Consider the following 20,984-nt stretch of genomic DNA (forward strand, 5'->3'; position numbering starts at 1 on the left):
CTTGTATCTCGTTGGAAAGAGATCCGCGCTTTCAGCTCGCAGAGCTTGTTATCCAGAGACTGAACATTTGCCAGTAGAATAGTGGGTAGCGGGGGTCGATTTGCACGGCGTCTTACTCTGATGAGAACGCTGGCTCTGTTTCCCCTTTTCCTTTTGCGTTTCCGCGGCCGTGATTTCCAGACAAAGGGCTCCGCTTGCGTGTTTGTAAACAGCGGGTCGGCATTGAGAAATTTGAAGTCCGGTTTACGGTGTGAAATTGCTGAACCAATGTCCAAAAGTGTTTGTCTGTCGTAGACAATAAGGCAGACAACATCCAAGACAAAAAACATAAGAATTGTGAACAAAACAAACAAAACACTACTATGTTGTGTCGCAGCTCGCAACGCAGCAGCCATATTCGGCGCCATCTTGAGTCAATCTAACGATCAGACGAAGATGTATTCTTCGTCTGACTGCATGCACCGAACCGTGACGTCAGTACCGTGACAGTTCGGGACAAATACATGTAACGTTACACCCCTAATATATATATATATATATATATATATATATTGCATATAAAATTTGCCCATTCAATATTTAAGATGTTGTACATACCTTCTTGCGCTGCTTCTTTTGGATCTTTAGTTGTTTGCACCTTGTAGAAGATTTCACTGTTTGTTTGCACCATGTAAAGATTTCACTGTTTGCATTATGCACTATTAAATATATTTTTACTTCAAGGACTACAAATGATTTTTACAAGTGTACACTAATGCATGAGTTTATTTGTAAAGAGGCTGTATAAAATTAAATCTTAGCCGAGACTACAAAAAACATTATACTGAGATTTGAGCATGTGAAAAATTGCATCCTATGTTGCTAGAAGGGCTTGTCAACAAAAAACGTTATAAAAACTGGATATAACAGCACTTTAATTTGGAACATAAAATTCTAATGTTGTTTTTCCACCAGGGACACAGAAAGCAAGAACTTTATTTAATTAAGCTTGACATGTGTATGTGACGCTGTTATAACGGCGATGCCTGAACATGATGCAACAACAGCAGAGCCAACTCACTTTAAAACAAAATCACTGTACTGCTCTGTGAAAGATTTTATGTTCTTTTTTATTGTCCTGCTTTGTTGTGCAAATTTTTACAAGATGTGCCCGGATTTGTACAAGAACATGGAAAACAACAGGAGAACAAGAGCAGAGAAGAGGAGACAGCTTTAACGATACCCTTAATTTGTAGTCAACTGCATTTTTTCTGTTGCTTTTTCATACCTTTGCATGATCATACGCAGGCTTCCAATAAACAATACCACTTGAAACTATTGTGTATTGAGTTTTCTAACACTGATTTAAACTAGCAATTACATCAACGCTTAATTTTTAATTCTCCATAAATACTCAGCAGAGCTGGCACAGCAGCGTCCGTTTCTCCATCCAATTTGATTTCGAAAAACCTACAATAACAACAACCCAACAAAAGTTTCAGCGAAGCTTACTAACCAGGTTTTTAAAATGGCCGGTGGCTGATGACACATTTTTGTTGACCAACAAGAAACAATTGCTGTTCTGACTCCACCCAAATTGTTCCAATTTGCAAGGAAAGTACTACCTCTGGAGCAGGTCCTAAAAAAGGTTCCTGGTTTGGTTCAGGTTTTAGTTTCATGTGGAACTAGTGCATATGGTGGAAAAACAACATGAACCTGAAATAGTCCCAGAAACTAAGAAAAGTTCATGCAGTGGAAAAACACTTATTGAAAAAAAAAAAAAAAATCTAAACTCAATACACAATATTTTCAATTGGCATAGTGTTTATGGGAAGCACAAGAATATATAATCATCTAAAAGGTATGAACAAAACACAATTCACTCTAAATTGAAAAGGTAATGCATCAGATTGTTTCAGATTAAAATGCCTCCAGACTCTGACACATGTGACTATAACACAGACGAGTCAGGTTGGTTAACAGATCCTGAAACAATCTATTCATCTCTATATTCCTTACCCTGGCTTCCAAAAAGATTGTGATGAGTGCAACAAGTCAATATAATTGTTTATACTTTCAAAATTATATACTGTATATATCAACATTACAGTGACTGTGTGACTGCAAACATCGCCATCTTTTCTTTAACCTTCCAAAAACATACTCAATCACAACCCATGCTTTAGTTTAGTTTTAGTTTTGTTGTTGTACAGCGGCTGATGTGGAGTCAGATGACTGTTGTCAGAGAAAGGCTACATAAGACAATTTATAGAAGGACAGGCTGCATCCTCAAGTATGTAACATCCAGTACTGCGTCCATCAACTATTTGAGTTTTGTCTGGAAGTAGCATACTTTTCTCTGCCAACTCCAACAAAGCTGACAAACCCTGGCATCATGCATTCTACCAGGTAACCCTGAAAATATGTTCCAGAATTGTCCTTTACCGTCCATGACAGCTTGCAACAGGATTGAATATGTGTTAATCTTGTGGTGCAAAAATGGGGATGTGAAATCCATCGATGGCACCAACACACTGTGGTAATCCCCATTGCTACCCTAAGTATGAAGCAATTTCTTTTAGCTTTTCAGGAGTAGGGAAACCTCTACAGCCCAGCAACTACTTCCACAAAAATTCAGATGCTAGTTTCACAATAGATTTTTTTCAGTATAAATGCCTAATACTGTTCACTCTGAATTAAAACAGTATGCATGCTCACAGACAAATCACAGAGCAGAATAATGAGCAGAGAATGCATAAAAGTGGTGCTGTTAGCATAATAGTAAATCTACTGTAGATGCAACACGGCACTTTGCAATTTTACGTAACTCAGAAGTGTTTGAATACAAGCTCAGCAGAGAGCAACAATCAGAGCTTTTATCACTGTGGGGGGGGGTAATATGCACAAATGATGGAGACTAACAGTCAACAAATTTGAAAATAGTGCACAGGAAAGAGTTTTCTGCTTGCAAAATTATCTTTATACAGTACATCCTTGTTTAGTATTTGAATGTAAAACACTGCAAAATTCTGCAGAGCAAAACATGATGAACATGCAGGACACATTTTGGTTTAGTCAAAAGAAGCTGTCAGAATCCAAACAGATGGCATTTCTATTAAAATTCCTCTCCATTCCTGTGCATCAGTTTACAAACATTTGCATAAAAATGTGTGATATTAAACGGAACCTGACACATCGATGAACTTCATCTCAAAGAAAATGTTTTAAATAAATCAACGATATAAACAGAGGCATTGTAAAACAAGAAAAAGGAAACACACAGAGTGCTAAAGTATTACAAATCTCCAGTGTTTTAAAAAACTGCATGTCCTTGCCTAGAATGAGGAATGACACGTCCGTCTAGCGCCTGTGTTTACGGCATCAGGAGAGCTGCTGGGGAAATGGATTACTCCATCATCATGGAGCAGCGTGTTCATAAGGCAATGTATTGCAACACGGCTCTGTGTGTAGTCATTTTCACCTGCAAGACATTCTCTATTTCCTCGCTGTGTTGTTTCCGAACTTAGGTCTTGAATGCACAAGAACTGCATGTTTTTTAACAAAAGCAAACAATGGCTCAGCAGGCAGCCACGGGTTGTTGAACTACTAAATATGAAATAAGTATTTAAACAAACCCATCCTGTGGACAGTGGAAATATGTTAAAATTACATTACTATACAAATGTCACGTTCACATAGTCACTGTGTGGGATTGACAACTGTATTTACTAACAGGTAAGAATACTGAATTGTCCTGTTCATAAAACGGTTGGAATACTGTCTGTATTAACAAATAGTCAAAGTCAAGCCCTTATTCTGTTTTCACAATATCAATTATGCCTGTAACCAGCAACAGTGACTAAAGAAAATTATGGTGACTACCATAACACAGCAAGTCTCATCACAATTGATTAGACATAAATTAATAAAAGTCCAATCAAGGTGTTCATCTGTCAAATTTAAATTAACCGACAGCGACTTCGACTGCAGTTTTTAACTGAGGGTAGGGTGCAGCATTTGATTTGGGAGGTGCCTTAAAACTCGAAAACCTTCGGATGACACACAACTCATATCTCCATCTCTGTGAGTTTCCGAAACCCTACATGAAAAAACACAACACACATAAAATACATGTGTGCAGTAAGAGTGATTTGTGACAGGTAACTAGTCGTCCATTAGAAGTTACGCTCAGACAGTAAGAGTTTACCAAAAATGCAGCTGTGAGACCTGAAAATTTAGGGAGTCAGTTTTGTTATAGAAAGTGGTTGTCAGTCTCGCTTATTACTAAACTCTGTGCGTATGTAACCGTATTTAGCACTCAAAAACAGGACTGAGAACTTAGCTAGAGTGAAACTAAGTCAATGGTGATGCTGTCTCGATCACTTGACCTAGTACATTAAACACTCTCTACAAAAGAGTGGTGGCTAAGCTATGACAGCTCTAATACAAGAGCTGGTTAAGGAGCTCATTGAGAAAAACACACACATATGGCGTAAACCCGCGCTATCATCACCCGCAGATAGTCAGGAAAGCCGCCATTTGTTTAAATCTTTCCTAAGAGGGGCCTTCATCTGGCTAGAACTGGACATATTCCATTTGCTTTAAACAAGACGCAGTTGTGCTCTGAGTTAACCTCCTGCTAATAACTGTAAAATAGAAAACACTGAGCCTGTGAGTGTTATGCTAGCTTTCATACTGCCCATTATAATGTGCTGGTGTGAGCATGTGAAGGGTGCTAACTGAAGTATGTGTCACGTTCGCAAGTAAAACACATGGCAGGGATTAGTTTCTAAACTGAGTAGCTGAAAGTGGGAATGTGTTGTATGCTTTAAAAAGTGGTTGTTCAACATCTCTAATTTGATAGCACTGAACCAATAGAATGTTTAGTAACGGCACATATTTCATGTTCATCCTTATGGATAAAAATCTGGCATAGATGACGAGGGTCAGCAATCAAAATACTTCAGTGGAGAACAGATTTAGAAAAAGAAGGCACAATGGCAGAGGACTGGTCACTAACCGTAAGGTAAGACACAGTTCAGGATTAAATAAAGACTTTATAAAGATGATACTAACCTGTGTATTGCCACCTTGCTATCATTTCCAATATCAAAATGATTGATTTTGATTAAATTTACCCTTTAACATCTGAAGGTGTTTAAAGATTTTCTGTTTCAGTGGCATACCAAAAATTAAAGGCTTATGACTGGAAAAAAAAAAATCAACAACAAAAAACAAGGAGGATTAAGTGTTTGGTATCATTTAAAAAAATAAAAAATAAATAAATAACTTTTCAAATTTTTTAATGATACAGATTATGACAAATTCTGAGACTCTCAGCCTAAGAAACTGCTGAAAATGGATAGAACGCAGGTCATATGATAACAACATACGGTACTAAAATCAAACAAATTCCAATATTCTGAGAGCAACAGAGGTAGGGCTAGGTGATATATTGATTATTCAAAGATTTTGCAAGCACTATGAAAATAAGCAATATTGTGAATATCGAAATTATTTTAATGCACTTTTCATTTGGCCATTTTCCTAAAGACAGTGTCAATAGTTTCACGATTCTTCCTTGTCGGCTTGCAAGTATCAGAGCGTCAAGATAGGATGTTTAAAGAGTGTCTCTGATTTAATCTCCAGAAGCAAAGATGGCATTTGGGTTGTGATAGTTTGATTTATTTGAGTGAATCAGTTCAAACTGTCCGTTTCAATGGTTTGTGACTCATTTGTGTCATCAAACAAAAATGTTCACTGAAACGAAGTTTTCATATATTGTTTTTTATTTTTTTATTTTTTTATCCCCTTTTCTCCCCAATTTTGGAATGCCCAATTCCCACTACTTACTAGGTCCTCGTGGTGGTGCAGTTACTCACCTCAATCCGGGTGGCGGAGTAAAAGTCTCAGTCGCCTCCGCTTCCGAGACAGTCAATCCGCGCATCTTATCACATGGCTCGCTGTGCATGACACCGCGGAGACTCACAACATGTGGAGGCTCATGCTACCCTCCGCAATCCATGCACAACTTATCACGCGCCCCATTGAGAGCAAGAACCAGTTAATCACGACCACAAGGAGGTTACCCCATGTGACTCTACCCTCCCTAGCAACCGGGCCAATTTTGTTGCTTAGGAGACCTGGCTGGAGTCACTCAGCACACCCTGGATTCGAACTCGCAACTCCAGGGGTGGTAGTCAATACTAATTTTTCATATATTAAAATGTTTTAGTAAAAAATATTTGCAGGTAAATATTGCTTTTTATTAATATTTATTGTTAAACTGGAGCATATAAATAAAAATGATTTTAACTAGATTTTAAACTAAATTTTAAAGATATTTTCAGGATATACTGAATATTGAATATCAATAAAAGTTTGAAAAATATCAAGATATAATTTTTTTGCCATATCGCCCAACCCTAGATAGGGGGGAAATCTCTTTGAATGTCAATCAAATATGTGCAACCACAGCTTCACATGCACACTCAATGACATTCACATGCAAGTATTTCATTCATCCACAACCTAAGAACTGATGTTTGAGCTGATGTTTCATTCCAAATCTCGCCAGGCTGCAGGGCTCTGTCAAACATAACCGAGGATGATGGTGGGAATGTCAGGCAGGATAATCACCTGTTTCATTTGCTTGTGCACATTTGAGATATCTGCTCACCTGACTCATTCTGCAGCATGGACACACACTCTTTAACCAAGCACTCTAGGGGTGGGTAAATATTACAGATTTACTGTTCGCAGACCACTGTGCTCTGAGAAGCAGTTGATATGCCGGCAGGAAGAGTGAGGACCGCTTCAAATAAAGTTAAACAATGCATATCATCTATAAGACTGTAAGGATGTAATACAGACATTCAAAGTTAATAATATTACAGCTGGCTTTTCACAACCCAATCAAAACCTGAGGTTCCGCCCTACATGGTTTCCTTCTGAATATTCTCTAGATTTAGTCAGAAATATCTCACATTATGAAAGTTAAATACTTTGGAAATACTTTGTTTCGTAATGTCTTTAACACAAAGATCTAGAGGGTCATCTAGAAAAATAATCAGTATTTTGTCAAAGAGAACAAACTTCTCAGACCACTTGTGAAATACCTGTGAATTTTATAGCAGCTTCAGAGCATTGAGTGGGTGATATACGAGTAAAGGGCCACAAAAAATAAGGTTGCGTTACAGTAAAACTAAAGAACCTAGGCTGTTAGCCTTGTGGTTTAGGAGGAAGAGAGTGTGAAACCCCTGTCCACAGATGGTCTCGGAGTGCAGGGATATTTTCTTCAGGGTCAGTGCTGTATAATACCACAGGCCTGAGTATCAGTTAAGGGAATGAAAGAGATAAAGCTACGAAATTGACAAAGGACATTCTGGCTGGCTTAAACTAGCTAGATGGAAAAAACAATGCTGGATAAACACAATAAATCAGAAAACTGCTCTGGATTCTTCTCTGAAAATAGCCAAAATCAATTCAATTCAATTCCATACTCCTTAAAACCTCTCAAAAGTACAAGGCTTGGAATGAGAAAACAGTAAGACACCAGACAGCAAGGTAGCCACCAAAGCAGGAAGGATGACTCTTGTGCTAAACAGCATGCAAAACTTTTATTTTCTAAAAGCTAAGCACAAAATCTTCCATTAATATCCCTTCCACTTGTCTTTTTATTTTCACCCATGTTGTTATGTTTTGTTGAAGGCAGGCATACATCTATAGTACTCTAATATCTGTCTAAGTACTCTTCATCCCCTCAGTAAGCCCCGCTGTCTACTGCAGCCTCTTGTACTGAGCATAAACCCTGATTGTTAGAATGTTTCCACTTCTTTAATCAATGGGGATCTGACTGTCTTGATTCAGGTTACATCTGAAGTATATAAATATCTTCTGGCAAGCCAGACTGCTTTTTGTCCCCTTTGCCTCTTTGCATTTTTTTTCTTTATCTCCCTCTTGTCTTTCTGGGGTGTTAAATGTAATCATGAGTGACATCAGGCATTTGGACATTTGAGGGAAGGTAAAAACAGGTGGAAAACAGAAAACTCGACAGCAACCAAGAAAAAAAAACAGCAAACAATTACAGCCCCATCAGTGGAGAATGAACAGAAGAATTTTCCCTATACAGTTTATCCTAATTAGCAATCGTGTGGCTGAGGCCTTGTCCCCTCTGCGAGCACATTTCTTTTGTTCGCTGAATCGAAGGATATTTTTCATCAATTACGATTACAATGGATAATTTAAAATCCACAGTGCAAATCCATTAAATGCTTAGGGGGTACCGCACGACTCGCAATGTCATTGGTGGATGCGTATTTTGCCCTTGGTAGGAATCAAATCATTATGTAGACACACATATGCATATATGCACTCGTGTGTACACACACACACACACACACACTTTCTTCCTCTGCTTCTGGCTGGCACCAGTTTTAATCAGCAGCTACAGTCAATAAGTTATATCACTCAGAATTCCTCTAATAAAACATCAGCATGTGGAGAAACATTTTTTACATAATTTGCCCCAAGAATGAATTATGAAACTGATGTGAGACCATATATACAAATAAAAGGGAAGGTGTGAGGTAATGGCTGACGACACTGCAATTCAGCATCTTCAAATATCCTGCTTTAAATGTAAAAGGCTTAAAATAAAAACACTTAGATGTAATAATATAATTGATTTTGGCAAACAGAATTCAGATTATTTCTCTCATAAGTCATACATTAATGTGCAAGACTATCAATCCTATTACTGTCTGTTAGAAGTGGTAAACAAAGAAGTATCTTTACAAAATCTCAGCTACCCCAATACAAAACTATTGACACAAACAAATGTTTCTACATCAGACTAACTTAAACAGCTACATTAATTTATGAAAATAATAATAGCTAAAGTACTAATTATAACAATTAAAGCTCTTTTAAAGAGATTCTTAGGAATTTACATAATGCAGCAAATGTAACTATATCTATAAAGCCATCAATACCATTTTAATGGCGCCTTCAGGAAATATTCATTATGTATATCAAACTGTGCATAATGGGGGTTATTTTAATAAGTTCTAAGTTCTAATAAGAGAAAGAGAGAGAGACAGACAGACAGACATAGAAGTGAGAGAGAATACAAAATCTGTAGGCCCAAATGCCTAAAACAAGATATACCACTGACCTAATCTGCATATGGCTGACAAAAAAATGAGCTACATCTCATCTAAATGTAAATTAAGTGTTTTATGCCTTCAGTAAACAGTTTATGTATCCACGGTCTGTTTTAATTAACAAATTAGAATTTATTACCCGTATACTAAAGATAAGAGCATTTCTCACTTTTTTGTAAATTCTTGACAGCTTCCAAAAAGGAGAAAGAAAGATGAAACAATTTATCTGAAAGAGTTTGAGTAATATCTTGGCTTTAAGTCCCGATACATTTGCTTAAATTCCTGTTGGATCCAAATATGATGTGATTCTGCAATGAAAGCATTTGTGTAGCAGCCTGCTCTATGTTCATCACATTATATGGCAGTGTATGTACATACACATACTGTATATTTACAAAGAAATAGCCCATATGTGCATGCATACTGTCAAATCACAAGACACATTCTGAAAATATTGCTGAATCTGAGACAATTTATGAAGGTACTAATACTGGCTGTGCCATAATTTATTTTCGAAAAGGGTTTAGCCACGCATTTCAAGATCTGAGTGAGTGATATCTAATGCATGTCTACTTTTATTTTCATATTTTATGAGCTGTCCAAGGTGATATTTTATCTTTTGATTGTGTTTTAAATATCATTTCCATTTTGAAGGTACTGACTTTCACTGTAACAAAGGATAAGCTGTGAACGGTGAAAAGTTATCATCTGCTGACAAGTGGTTTTCTGACAAATGAGCTCACATATCCACAAACCTTTACATTTCCACATCTTCTTAAACACAAAGCAAATAGCGTTTGATTAATGATTGGGTGTGCATAACTCCAAAAACTTTGCTGATCTATTGTGTCCCGTGTCCTTTAATTGACATAGGGGCTTCAGCTCTCAAAGTCACTTAAATCAAAAGCCCAGATTGTTGCCAAGAAAGTGCCGCTTCCCTTTTGTCAGTGTGTAACATCATTTCACTGCAGTGTTGCTTTGCTGAAACAGCAACAGGACATTAATTTGACATTAGCGCTGTAACATCAATCCTCTCCATTTTCCAACTTGGATAATGCATTTACTGGAAGCAGATTAATATCTATACCATTAATCATTCAGAGAATTTGCCGAGCCAGAGACATGGCGGTAATGTCATATATGTTAGCTGATCCTGGTTTTGCGGCTCGATGTTCATAAATCAGTGCCTCGGGGTCCTCGGGGCCAGTCAAAGGGGAAAACAGAGAAACTTATAAAATATCCTGATTATTTATTTATATTGACTTTGGCTTGGTAACTTTATGTTAATATTCCATGTCCTCTAATTGCCGCCCTTCATACAAAACATCACCCACTCTCCACTGTACATGCTTTTGTTCTTGATATCTCCATGATGATAGAACGCAACCAGAGCGCTCAGGTCTTCTGATCAACTTCTATTGAGGGTTCCTTATTGCCACTATAGATCTAAGGGTGACCGTGCCTTTTCTGTGATAGGTCCTAATCTATGGAATAGTCTCCCTTTCCATTTGAGGTCAGCTTCATCATTAGCCATTTTTAAATCTTCTTTAAAAACATACTTTTATTCTGTTGCTTTTGAATAGATCATTGAATAGGTTGAAATGGATTAATAAATGTTTTTATTTATTTTTTGTTTTATATTTAACTTTAAATCAATCTGTTTATATATATATATATATATATATATATATATATATATATATATATATATATATATATAGTTTGTTTGATCTGTAAAGCACATATATTTTTTTTTTTTATGTGCTCTATAAATAAAGGTTGACTTGACATGCCTTGCCTTGCCTTGACTTGATGGATGCCTCAACTTCTAAAGCAAAATCAATCTAAAAAAATGAGTGCTGTTTTATTATTAGTTCTTCTGTAGTCTGTTTCTCTGAACCACATTAACTAATCAAGTTACTTCGGAATTGATTCGAAACCACCAGTCTTATGTTTCAGACTTGGGATCTGTAACCAGCTGCATTCTGTCAGCTTAACATTCAACCCAAACTCAAAAGCAACTAGCAGATCAGACCAGAAAGACTCGTTCCACCCAAAAATTTTACCGTTACAGAATATTTCCAAGACCAAAAAAAAAAAACTCCCCACAGGGAGCCTAGCCACAGGCGAGCTCTGTCCCCGCAGAGGGGTGAATTGGTTGGCTGTCAAGAATATGAAAGCTGAGTCTCATCTGCTGGAGACCCTGAACCTAATCTCCCAGCAGAGAATGATATTGTGCCTGTTAAAGCTGTACTGATTCACTGTCAGTCTGGCCCAAAGCTGCTCTCAGCTGCCCACTTGACCTTGTCACTGAAAAAGCACTTTATTTTCATTACATCACTGTTCATTCAGACCGGCAAAATGTGCCAAACAAAGGCTTTCAAAGGATTTACTCAAAGCATTCTTTAAAATATCATAACTAGCTTTAATTACAGTTTTCAGCGAGGTAGACCGACAAGAGCAGTCACTTTCAAATGAAATGCTTCAATTTTTACCCCCTCCTTTTAAAAGTGAGATAATTATCCATTAAAAGCCTCGCTCACAGACAATAGGCTCTCTCAGACTGTGCTGCCATATGCTGAAATGATATGCTTAAACAAAAGACATTGTCGACTTTTGTACAAATACAGTATGTTTGATGAGGTCTACGGCTCTTATGGGAATTCAAGGGTGTATCTTGTTTGTAGAGGTAACACAGGGCAATCCTAGCTGTTTTCCATTTAAACTGACAATAGTAACCGTAGTAGTTATCATTCTAAATCTTTAATTAAATGCCATGCTAACATATTGTTAGGTGCCATTAAATTGATTATCTGTTTATATACTAGATAAACTAGATCATAAACATGTCAATCACATGACTATGTAACAACCATCAGGGCTCAACAATAAGGACAGCCCGCCAGCCCGGGGTCAGTGTGAGAGAGTTTTGGGCCACTTGATGGAACTGTCAATTGCCTCATAGAGCCAGTACGGTGAAATCATTAATATTACAATTATTGATCTTGTACATGTGTTTTTTGAATTCCTTGTAAAATTAAACAATGTATTGAACACTGTTATTGCAAATTCTGTTTATTTGAACATATCATGTAACTAGTTGGCGAACTTAGAGGTGTCTTGAAAACATCAGTAAGAATGGGTTGAAAATATTTAAACAACCAGAAATGTTTTGCATCATATGCCTTTATTTTCCAGCAAAAGTGTTTATAGCTGTCATGGCATTATATTAGTATAATTTCCAGCTAATACTGCAAAAGTCTTTATTTTAAAACCACACACTGTAAGATGTCTGACAGAAACCTCCAGTTTTTCATTTGTTAAGAAAGTGAAATATTAAGGGCTGACTGTTTTAGTTTGGCTAAGGTAAAGCAAAAATATGTCCTAATAAACATAAAAAAAAATATATATATATATGTATATATATTTATTTATCATAAAACATATCTTTGTTTTATATATTCAATGTTTCTCAAATACTTGCAAAGCAAAGGATTTATGATAAAGATATTTTTTTCTAAACTGTACTAAAACTACTATAGGCTTATATTGGATGTTTTTTTTTTGTTTGTTTGTTTGTTTTTTTAATCTTTAAAAAAATGCTTTATCTTAACCCAGCTTCATGTGCAGTGACAATTATAAGCCATTAACAGGTTGATTTCCTTAAAAAATGCAGTGGAACTCCAGCACTTTCAATTTTCAAATATGTCAGCTTCTGGCTCAACCAATGCTGTGAGTTTGGGGCAGGACTGTCTGATCTGTTTGTCAGAACTGTATGGAAGACAGGCAGAGTGTTTGGAAAACCTGTTTGAAAAACCTGTCATTATTTTTACAATTTCATTTGGTGCTGATAGTAGCCCAGAAATGACACAGCAGCAGCTTTAAAGCCAACATGAAATTAAAATTGACCCCATTTACATTCTTAATACACGTTTATGGTGTTATTTTGAATGATTAATTAGTGAACATTGATCAAAAAAAATATTTGTCTTTGAAATCTTCACTTCTAAAACACTTCCTTATTAGCTGCAATCATCATGCTCTCTTATTTTTCAACATCTCCCCTTCAACAACCCGTCAGAGATCACTTTTCATGTTTGAGCCCTACATTTTTTCTTACTTCAAAATCCTGTTTCATTCACAAATACATCAAACTACGAAAGTATCATGGTTGTACGCGGTTTCATAGACATTAAAGTTCTGATATTTTGTGTTCATGAAGAAAAAATGTATTCACCTATGCATAACGATTCCTTCTCAAACTATTCTGGGATCAATCTACAAAATGTTTTAATTTATTTTATTTTTTTTAATTAATTATTAATATAATTTTAATTGAGTCACACCATTGGTTGGTGAAAAGCATATGCGGAACAAAACAATAAATAAACAAATAAGTGATGTGTTTTGTGCAACCTTGCAAAAAAGGCACAGAGGGCATTTTTGCGTGATTACTTAGTCCAAACAAACATAAGCGGGAGCCTTCAGATTAGTTTAAAGGAATAGTTCATCCAAAAATGAAAATTCTCTCATGATTGACTCACCTTTAAGCCATCCCATTTTTAAGCTATTTCCTTCTTCAGCAGAACCGAAATGAAGATGTTTATAAGCACATTTCAGCTCCTAATATCCATACAATGCAAGGGAATGGGTGCCAGCAGGCTGCTAGCTGTTTGCCTATTTAAGCCTTCTGAAGCAAAACGATAGGTTTGTGTAAAAATGAAATCAATAATTAAAACTTTTTTAACTTTAAAAAAAAGATTGCTGCTAGCAGTCGACGCATCACAGGGCTGTCGCGTGATGTAAGCGTGATGGCGCGTTCACGCGAGAAGTCGAAGGGTGTGCTTTGTTTACAACAGAGGAACGAATCTCACGCGAGAGTTAGGTCATTTCAAATAGCATCCCAGCGCTGGCCGGAAGTAACGATTTAAATTTTAATTATCGATTTATTTCATACACAAACCAATCGATTTGCTTAATAAGACATTAATTGAAAATAGGTGACGCCATGCGTGGATTGGATGTGTGAACGGCGAGCTCTGCGCACTTTGCTAGTATTGATACTTTTTATGACATAAACCGGTGAGATTCGATACACTCTGTTCCATAACTGTTCAAGGAGGACAATATGTCAAAGAATTCAAAATCCTCAGGCTCTGGAGACATTAAAAGACACTTACGTGCACAAGCTGACACCCCCGAGCAGGCCGCGAGCCTGGGAGTCAATTTAGTTGGAGAGATGTGGGAAATGTGGCGAGAGATGCTGAACATGACGGTAATGATAACGAAGGTCGTTGCTGACTTGGAGGATCTTACTGTTATACGTCGATCGATCACTGCCATGGAGGGGAAGTTCTCTGATGTGGTTACAAGAGTGATGGATGTCGAGAAACGGATTGATTACCTGGAGTCATCGGAGAGGGAATTATCTTCTAATCCACTAGCGACCAAGGTGGTTGCTTAGGAGACCTGGCTGGAGTCACTCAGCATGCCCTGGGATTCGAACTAGCTAACTAGTGAACTCAAGGGGTGGTAGCCAGCATCTTTTACCACTGAGCTACCCAGACCCCCCTGCGCACTTTATTTTTGTGCTGGTTCCGCTTAGCAGCTGAAGTTTATTTTGTAGAGTGGCACAACTTCGGGACAGTTTTGTGGATGAATCTACATGCCCTTTGTGCTTATTTCTCCTGTTGGATGGGGTTTATTTTGTGGAGTATTTCTTGCAAAGACATTGGAGTGATTAAGTCATTTGTTTGCACTCATGTTGCAGCTGAGTGGACCAGCTCACTGAACATTCGTTTGACTGTTTGAAGAATCTGTGCGTTCTTTTTGTGCTGGTTCCGCCTAGCGGCTGGAGTTTATTTTGTAGAGTAACGCACCTTCAGGACAGTTATGGATGAGCCTACACACTCTTTGTGCTTGTTCCTCCAGTTGGTTTTGTGGAGTATTTTTTGCAAAGTCAATGGAGTAAGTAAGTAATTTGTTCGCACTCATGTTGCAGCTGAGTGGACCGGCTCACTGAACATTCGTTTGACTGTTTGAAGAATCTGCGCTTTCTTTTTGTGCTGGTTCTGCCTAGCGGCTGGAGTTTATTTTGTAGAGTGTCACACCTTTAGGACAGTTTTATGGATGAAGCTACATGCTCTTTGTGCTTATTCTGTCTAGTGGCTGGAGTTTGTTTAATACATTATCTTTTGCTGTGTAGTTCTGTCTCACAAAATTTCTATAGAAACACCAGACTTGAGCAATCTGATGGCAAAGTTGTTGTGGGAGTTCTCGTAGGCGTACATGGAATGTTTGAGTTTGGAGGGATGGACGCCAGTTGGCGCTGTCATGCGTGGGGTTAATGCGCAAGTTTTTTTGTTTGTTTGTTTTTTTCAGGGGGATGTTCGAATTTTGATGGGTGCACTAATGTTGGAATGTGTCTATATAATCTTGTTTTTGACATACAATCTGTTTTTTCTTGTGTGTCGGAGTGTTGGTGTGAGTGGGTTGTCTCTCCGTGTGGGGTGTGGGTGGGTTGGGGCACCCCATGGGGTGGGGGGGTTGTTTCTCTTCTTGGGCGTGGGAGGTGTGGTGTGGTGTGGTGTTTTTTCGGGAGATGCATCTTTCTCCGCGTGAGGCTGGAAGGTTGGAGGGATATAGGGTGGGCGTTTTTTTTGTAGTGCTGGCTGAGAGTGCTGGTGGGTGGATGTCTGCGGTTCGGGTGTCTCGGGCAGAGTGAGGACAAACTAGGAGGAGTCATTGTTGTTTTGGCTGAAATACAGGGACAAAGTCATGTTTTGGCTAGTGTTTGTGCACCTGGCATTGATGGTCAGGGCTTTTTTGTGGATCGTGGGGGGTGTTGCGGGCCGCTGGCACCCCTCGTGGTGTGGTATTGGGAGGGGACTTTGGTCTTTTGGTGGACTCGGTCCTTGATCGTGGTGGGTCGGGGGTGTGCAGGCCCCCTGGGGCAGCATTGGCGCTTCACAGGATGTGTAGAAGTCTTGGTCTTGCAGATGTTTGGGGACTTTTGAACCCATCTGGTGGGGACTGTGCATTTTTTTCATCAGTCCATGGGATTTGCTCTGGAGTGGATTTTTTTTTTTATGTCTGGGTCCCTCGTTTCATATGTATACGAATATGTATTTTTTATTTGTGTAATTTAGAAATGTTGAAGTCCCTTGCACCTGTATATTAATCTAACTCTTGCAGTAATTTTTATCATAGTCAAATTACCTTCTCTAAAATTATGTTTTGAGAATAAAATAAGTAAACGGGCCCGCTTTGTGACGTTTTAAGAATGTATCATTTTGGATTTTTTTTTATTTATTAAAACAGACCCCTGATGTAGAGAGTGTTCAATTAAATAATTAATTACCAGGGAAGTAGAGATGGTAAAACAAAGAATTTATAATTATGAATTGCCTTTATTCAGTTTTTTAATGCCTGATAGATAAGTATAATTAAGGCAATTGCAGAATAGTCCAATTAGTCACAAATACACTTACAAAATGTTGCATCATGCATTAGAATGAGTACAAAACTATGTATGGGCTTAAAAGATACATGAACTAAATCAATGCAGTACATTTAATCTCAAAAGAAGTACAATGTGGACTCCATGCACTACTTAAAGCCCGATGTGGCCCCTGTACCAAAATAATTGCCCATCCTAACTCTAACTGCTCTAACATCATAAAGAAAACAAACAACCAATGTTCTGTAACAGAAACTTGAGCCTGTATAACTAAGATTCAGTAGATATAAAAGTTCTGTAGTGTCATCAGTACCATGTCCCCAGTTTTAGGAAATGTAAGTACAGTTAGGCTACTGATTTAGTGAGTAAACTGTCATCTGCAAGGCAGGCGCTAAACGGACAAATATTCAGACCACTCACCACTCTCAAAGCAGGCGTCGAAGATGAGATGTCCTTTCCTGGGCAGTCCGGTAAATCCTGGAGGGCTGACCATCAGTTTGTTCACATTACCCACCAGAGCATCCTCTCCGCCTGCTTCATTGTCTGCCACAAAGAATTGAGAATTCCATTCTGTCAGCTTGTCCATACATACATACATACAGCTGAATTTACCTGTCAGTTTCAAGTCTCTAAATACAAATTGCATTTTAAAACATATATGCGATTAATATTTCAGCAAGGACCACCGTAGGGCTGACTTGAAAATTATTTGGCAACATTAATACCATGTTTCAGCAATAACAACCTGGCATCCAAAAAAGATTTTGGTCTTAAAGATCCATTTGATCCAGTTTTACCATGCATCATACTAAATTTTTAACACACTGTCAAATGATGATTATACTGTTTATTTAACCATTTTTTTCCAAAGATATTTGGTTTTTCTGTTTAAAAGGCTGTCTGACCAGCATGCAACTAAGACTTGTGTAAAGACTAGTAAAGGTCTCGAAAACTTAGTATAGAATAGTACATCTAAAAAAAAAAAAAAAAAAAAAAAATCCATTAAAGCTAGTAAAGGTCTAGTAAGGTGCGACTAAGTAAGACAGAGTCCACCTTAACAAAGCTGGGGTACAAACTCACGTGGTCTTTCGTTTCATTATTTATGCAGCTGTAAAAAAAAATAAAAAAAATAAAAAAAAATTTTTTTTTATCGCAAGCCGTTTTAAGATGTTATAACACTATCTGTGCTGGACAGCATCGCAGAAATGAGGTTTATTAATGAAACAGATCGGCTAACGTTAGCAGTCACTGTGTTTACAAAAACGAAGCCCTCAAATCATGCACCGAATGGCTAAAACTGCTCGCTCTTCATGCACTGACAGCTTTAAGTGCGTGTCCGTGAAAGGAAAACGGTAACACGACTCCGTGTAAATGTGTGTGTTTTGTTTTACACACCAGTATTGAGATGCTCTCTGCTATTCTCCTCCATCTTCCGTTACCACAGCCTGACTAACACAGAATCTCGACGCTGAAGAAGCGTTGCCAAGACAACGGCGCTTCACTGCGCGTGAGGAAGAATTTGACGTCACCAGCAGGTGTGAGCGCGGGAAGAGCTCACAGCACCCCCAGCCACGCGGATGTCTCGCCACAGCGAGCAAAGCTATGCTCTGTTTATTCACACCTTGGCTTATAAAGAGTCGAAATGGAGATAAAATGTCAGCTGCAGTGTTTTTAGAGATAGTACAGTAAATAGACTATGCCCCTCATCAGCTGGTGATAAGCCACGAACTCCATACTAGACAGTGCTTTTAGTGCATGAGTTTGGATAACATGCATGAAGTGAGCAAAGACTCAACATTTAAATAAAATGACAACTTAACCCTAAAATGACAACTTAAAAAAAAATAAAAAATATTAAAATAGGTTAGCAGTATCATCTGGGTGATGGTTCACCCAAAAAAGAAAATTATCTCATCATTTACGCACCCTCATGACATCCCAGATGTGTATGACATTCTTTCTTCTGCAGAACACAAATTAAGATTTATAGAAGAATATTTCAGTGCTGTAGGTCCATGAAAGTGTATGGTGACCAGACCTTTCAAGGTCCAAAAAACATATAACATCAGCATAAAAATAATCAATTTGACTTCAGTGGTTAAATCCATGTCTTCAGAAGCAATATAATAGGTGTGGGTGAGAAACAGATCAATATTTAAGTCCTTTTTTACTACAAATCTCCACTTTCACATTCATTTGTACATTTCTTTCATTCTGAAAGTGAAAGTGGAGATTTATGGTAAAAAAGGACTTAGATATTGATCTGTTTCTCACCCAAAGTGATTGCATCACTTCAATTATAATAATAATTTTTTAATTATAATTTTCTTTATTTATCACACATTTGCACATATACAGTGAAATTCTTCTTTTTCACATATCCCAGCTAGGCTGGGGTCAGAGTGCAGGGTCAGCCATGATACAGCACCCCTGGAGCAGATAGGGTCAAGGGCCTTGCTCAAGAGCCCAACAGTGGCATCTTGGTGGTGCTGGGGCTTGAACCCCCAACCTTCTGATCAGTGACCCAGAGCCTTAACCGCTGAGCTACCACTGCCCCTATATATCAGAAGATATATATTAAACCACTGGAGTTGTATGTATTACTTTTATGATGCCTTTATGTGTTTTTTGGAGCTTGAAAGTTCTGGTCACCATTCACTTGCATTATATAGACCTACAGAGCTGAGATATTCTTCTAAAAATCTTCGTTTGTGTTCAGCAGAAGAAAGAAAGTCATACACATCTGGGATGGCATGAACGTGAGTAAATGATGATAGAATTTTCTTTGTTTATTACAATTCTGTCATAATTGACTCACTTTCAAGTTGTTCCAAACCCATATGACTTTCTTCAATGGAACACAAAGTAGATGTTATGACAGAACATTAGTGTTCTCTTACCACTTAATATGTTAGAAGTCTTGTTTCCATTCTTCAAGTAATCCTTTGTGTTTTTATTTTAATTTTATTTTTTTAATTTATTTATTTTATTTATTTTTTTTGGCCGTGGTCCCTTTAAGAATCTTAGGTTTCAGTAAGGAGTCATGTCATGTGACCATTAATCAGAAAGTAAGAAAGCATGGCACAAGCATGGCACAGAGAGCAGTATTTTTATTGTATCTGAGCTAATCCTGTGACATCTGCATACATCTTATGCCTGTTGTAGTATTGTGGGTATGTACTGATTGTTTTTAACAACATCTACGATTGCAGATCATTATTTGGGGACAGTGTTACATTCTATAAAGTTGACTGTTAGAAGTCTGTTATTTACTATCTACATTACTATTGTTAATGATCATATCCTTATGTGCTAATGGTTGTACTGTTCCTATACCATTGAAAGTTCATATTACAAGTACAGATAAATAAGTGATTGGATAATTGACTACAGGTTAAAATATGATGCCATATATTCAGAAATGTCTACTAAATACATACAACTTGTAACAGTAAAAAACACAGGGATTTAATTCATATCATTAGAGTTAATATATCTGTACATGTTAAAGGGCAAGTTTAGTGCTGATTATGCCTTTGTATGTTTCAGTTTCACCTTTCCTTGCAGTGTCAATAAACCTGTGGATAAGGAGCCAACTGTGTTCAGAGTCTTGATGTTAGGGAAGAGTTTACCTGGCTGTTAAGTTATATACAGAACATATACATCTAGGACAGCATAATTAGGGACTGACAGCCTCCATCAACATTCATTCATAGCATCTTTTTTTTTTCCCATATAATGAAAGTGAATGTTGACTGTCATTCTGCCTAGCACCTCCTTTTGTGTTAGGGTTTGGAACAACATGAGGGCAAGTAAATTATGACAGAATTTTCATTTTTGGGTGAACTATCCCTTTAAGGTAACTGGAGATGATAATATTTCTCTATTTTAATATCTTTTAATTTTCATGTTAGGGTTTATTTAAAACCTTAATGTTGAGTGCTTGCTTACTAAATGCATGTTATTCAGACTCTAACCCTTTATGTGCTATACTTTTTCTTACATTGTGAGGACAGAGATGGAAAATTATGCAGAAATAGCGGTCATCAGCATATACTTTAAGTGTCTCATATTTAAAAATTGCGATGTCGCTCACAACCAACACTGGCTGTTTCTCAATATAGATTGATTATAGTGTATGGATTCGGGAACAATTGGAATATAGCCTGTGCCATCAACCACAATCAAGTCCGACCTCATTCATTTTCCATTAATAGTGCAGCTTTCTGATTAACCTGCAAATGAACAACCATATGACTTGCGTTTCAGAAGGACACAGTCATAGAGACCCTCAGTTGCTAATTTTCAGGTTATGAGCAGAGAGGCAAGTGTCAGAAGCAGATGAAGAGAAGGGGGTCATCTTTAATACGACAAAATTGGCA

At 37.5% G+C, this 20,984-nt stretch overlaps 1 protein-coding gene across 1 annotated transcript in view; it reads right to left on the bottom strand.

Annotated features, from left to right (window-relative positions):
- Positions 1 to 18,047, bottom strand: part of LOC127415255 (cytosolic carboxypeptidase 6-like) — a 594,524-nt gene extending 576,477 nt beyond the window's left edge. The window contains exons 1-2 of the mRNA XM_051653931.1: positions 17,998 to 18,047; positions 17,023 to 17,145 (exon numbers count right to left, since the gene is read on the bottom strand). Coding sequence (XP_051509891.1) covers positions 17,023 to 17,145; positions 17,998 to 18,031 — 157 coding nt within the window. The 5' untranslated portion in view covers positions 18,032 to 18,047. The remainder of the gene's footprint in view (positions 1 to 17,022; positions 17,146 to 17,997) is intronic.
- Between the last annotated feature and the right edge of the window lie 2,937 nt (positions 18,048 to 20,984).

Source organism: Myxocyprinus asiaticus, chromosome 24 (genome assembly GCF_019703515.2).
Source record: "Myxocyprinus asiaticus isolate MX2 ecotype Aquarium Trade chromosome 24, UBuf_Myxa_2, whole genome shotgun sequence".
Lineage (NCBI taxonomy): Eukaryota > Metazoa > Chordata > Actinopteri > Cypriniformes > Catostomidae > Myxocyprinus > Myxocyprinus asiaticus.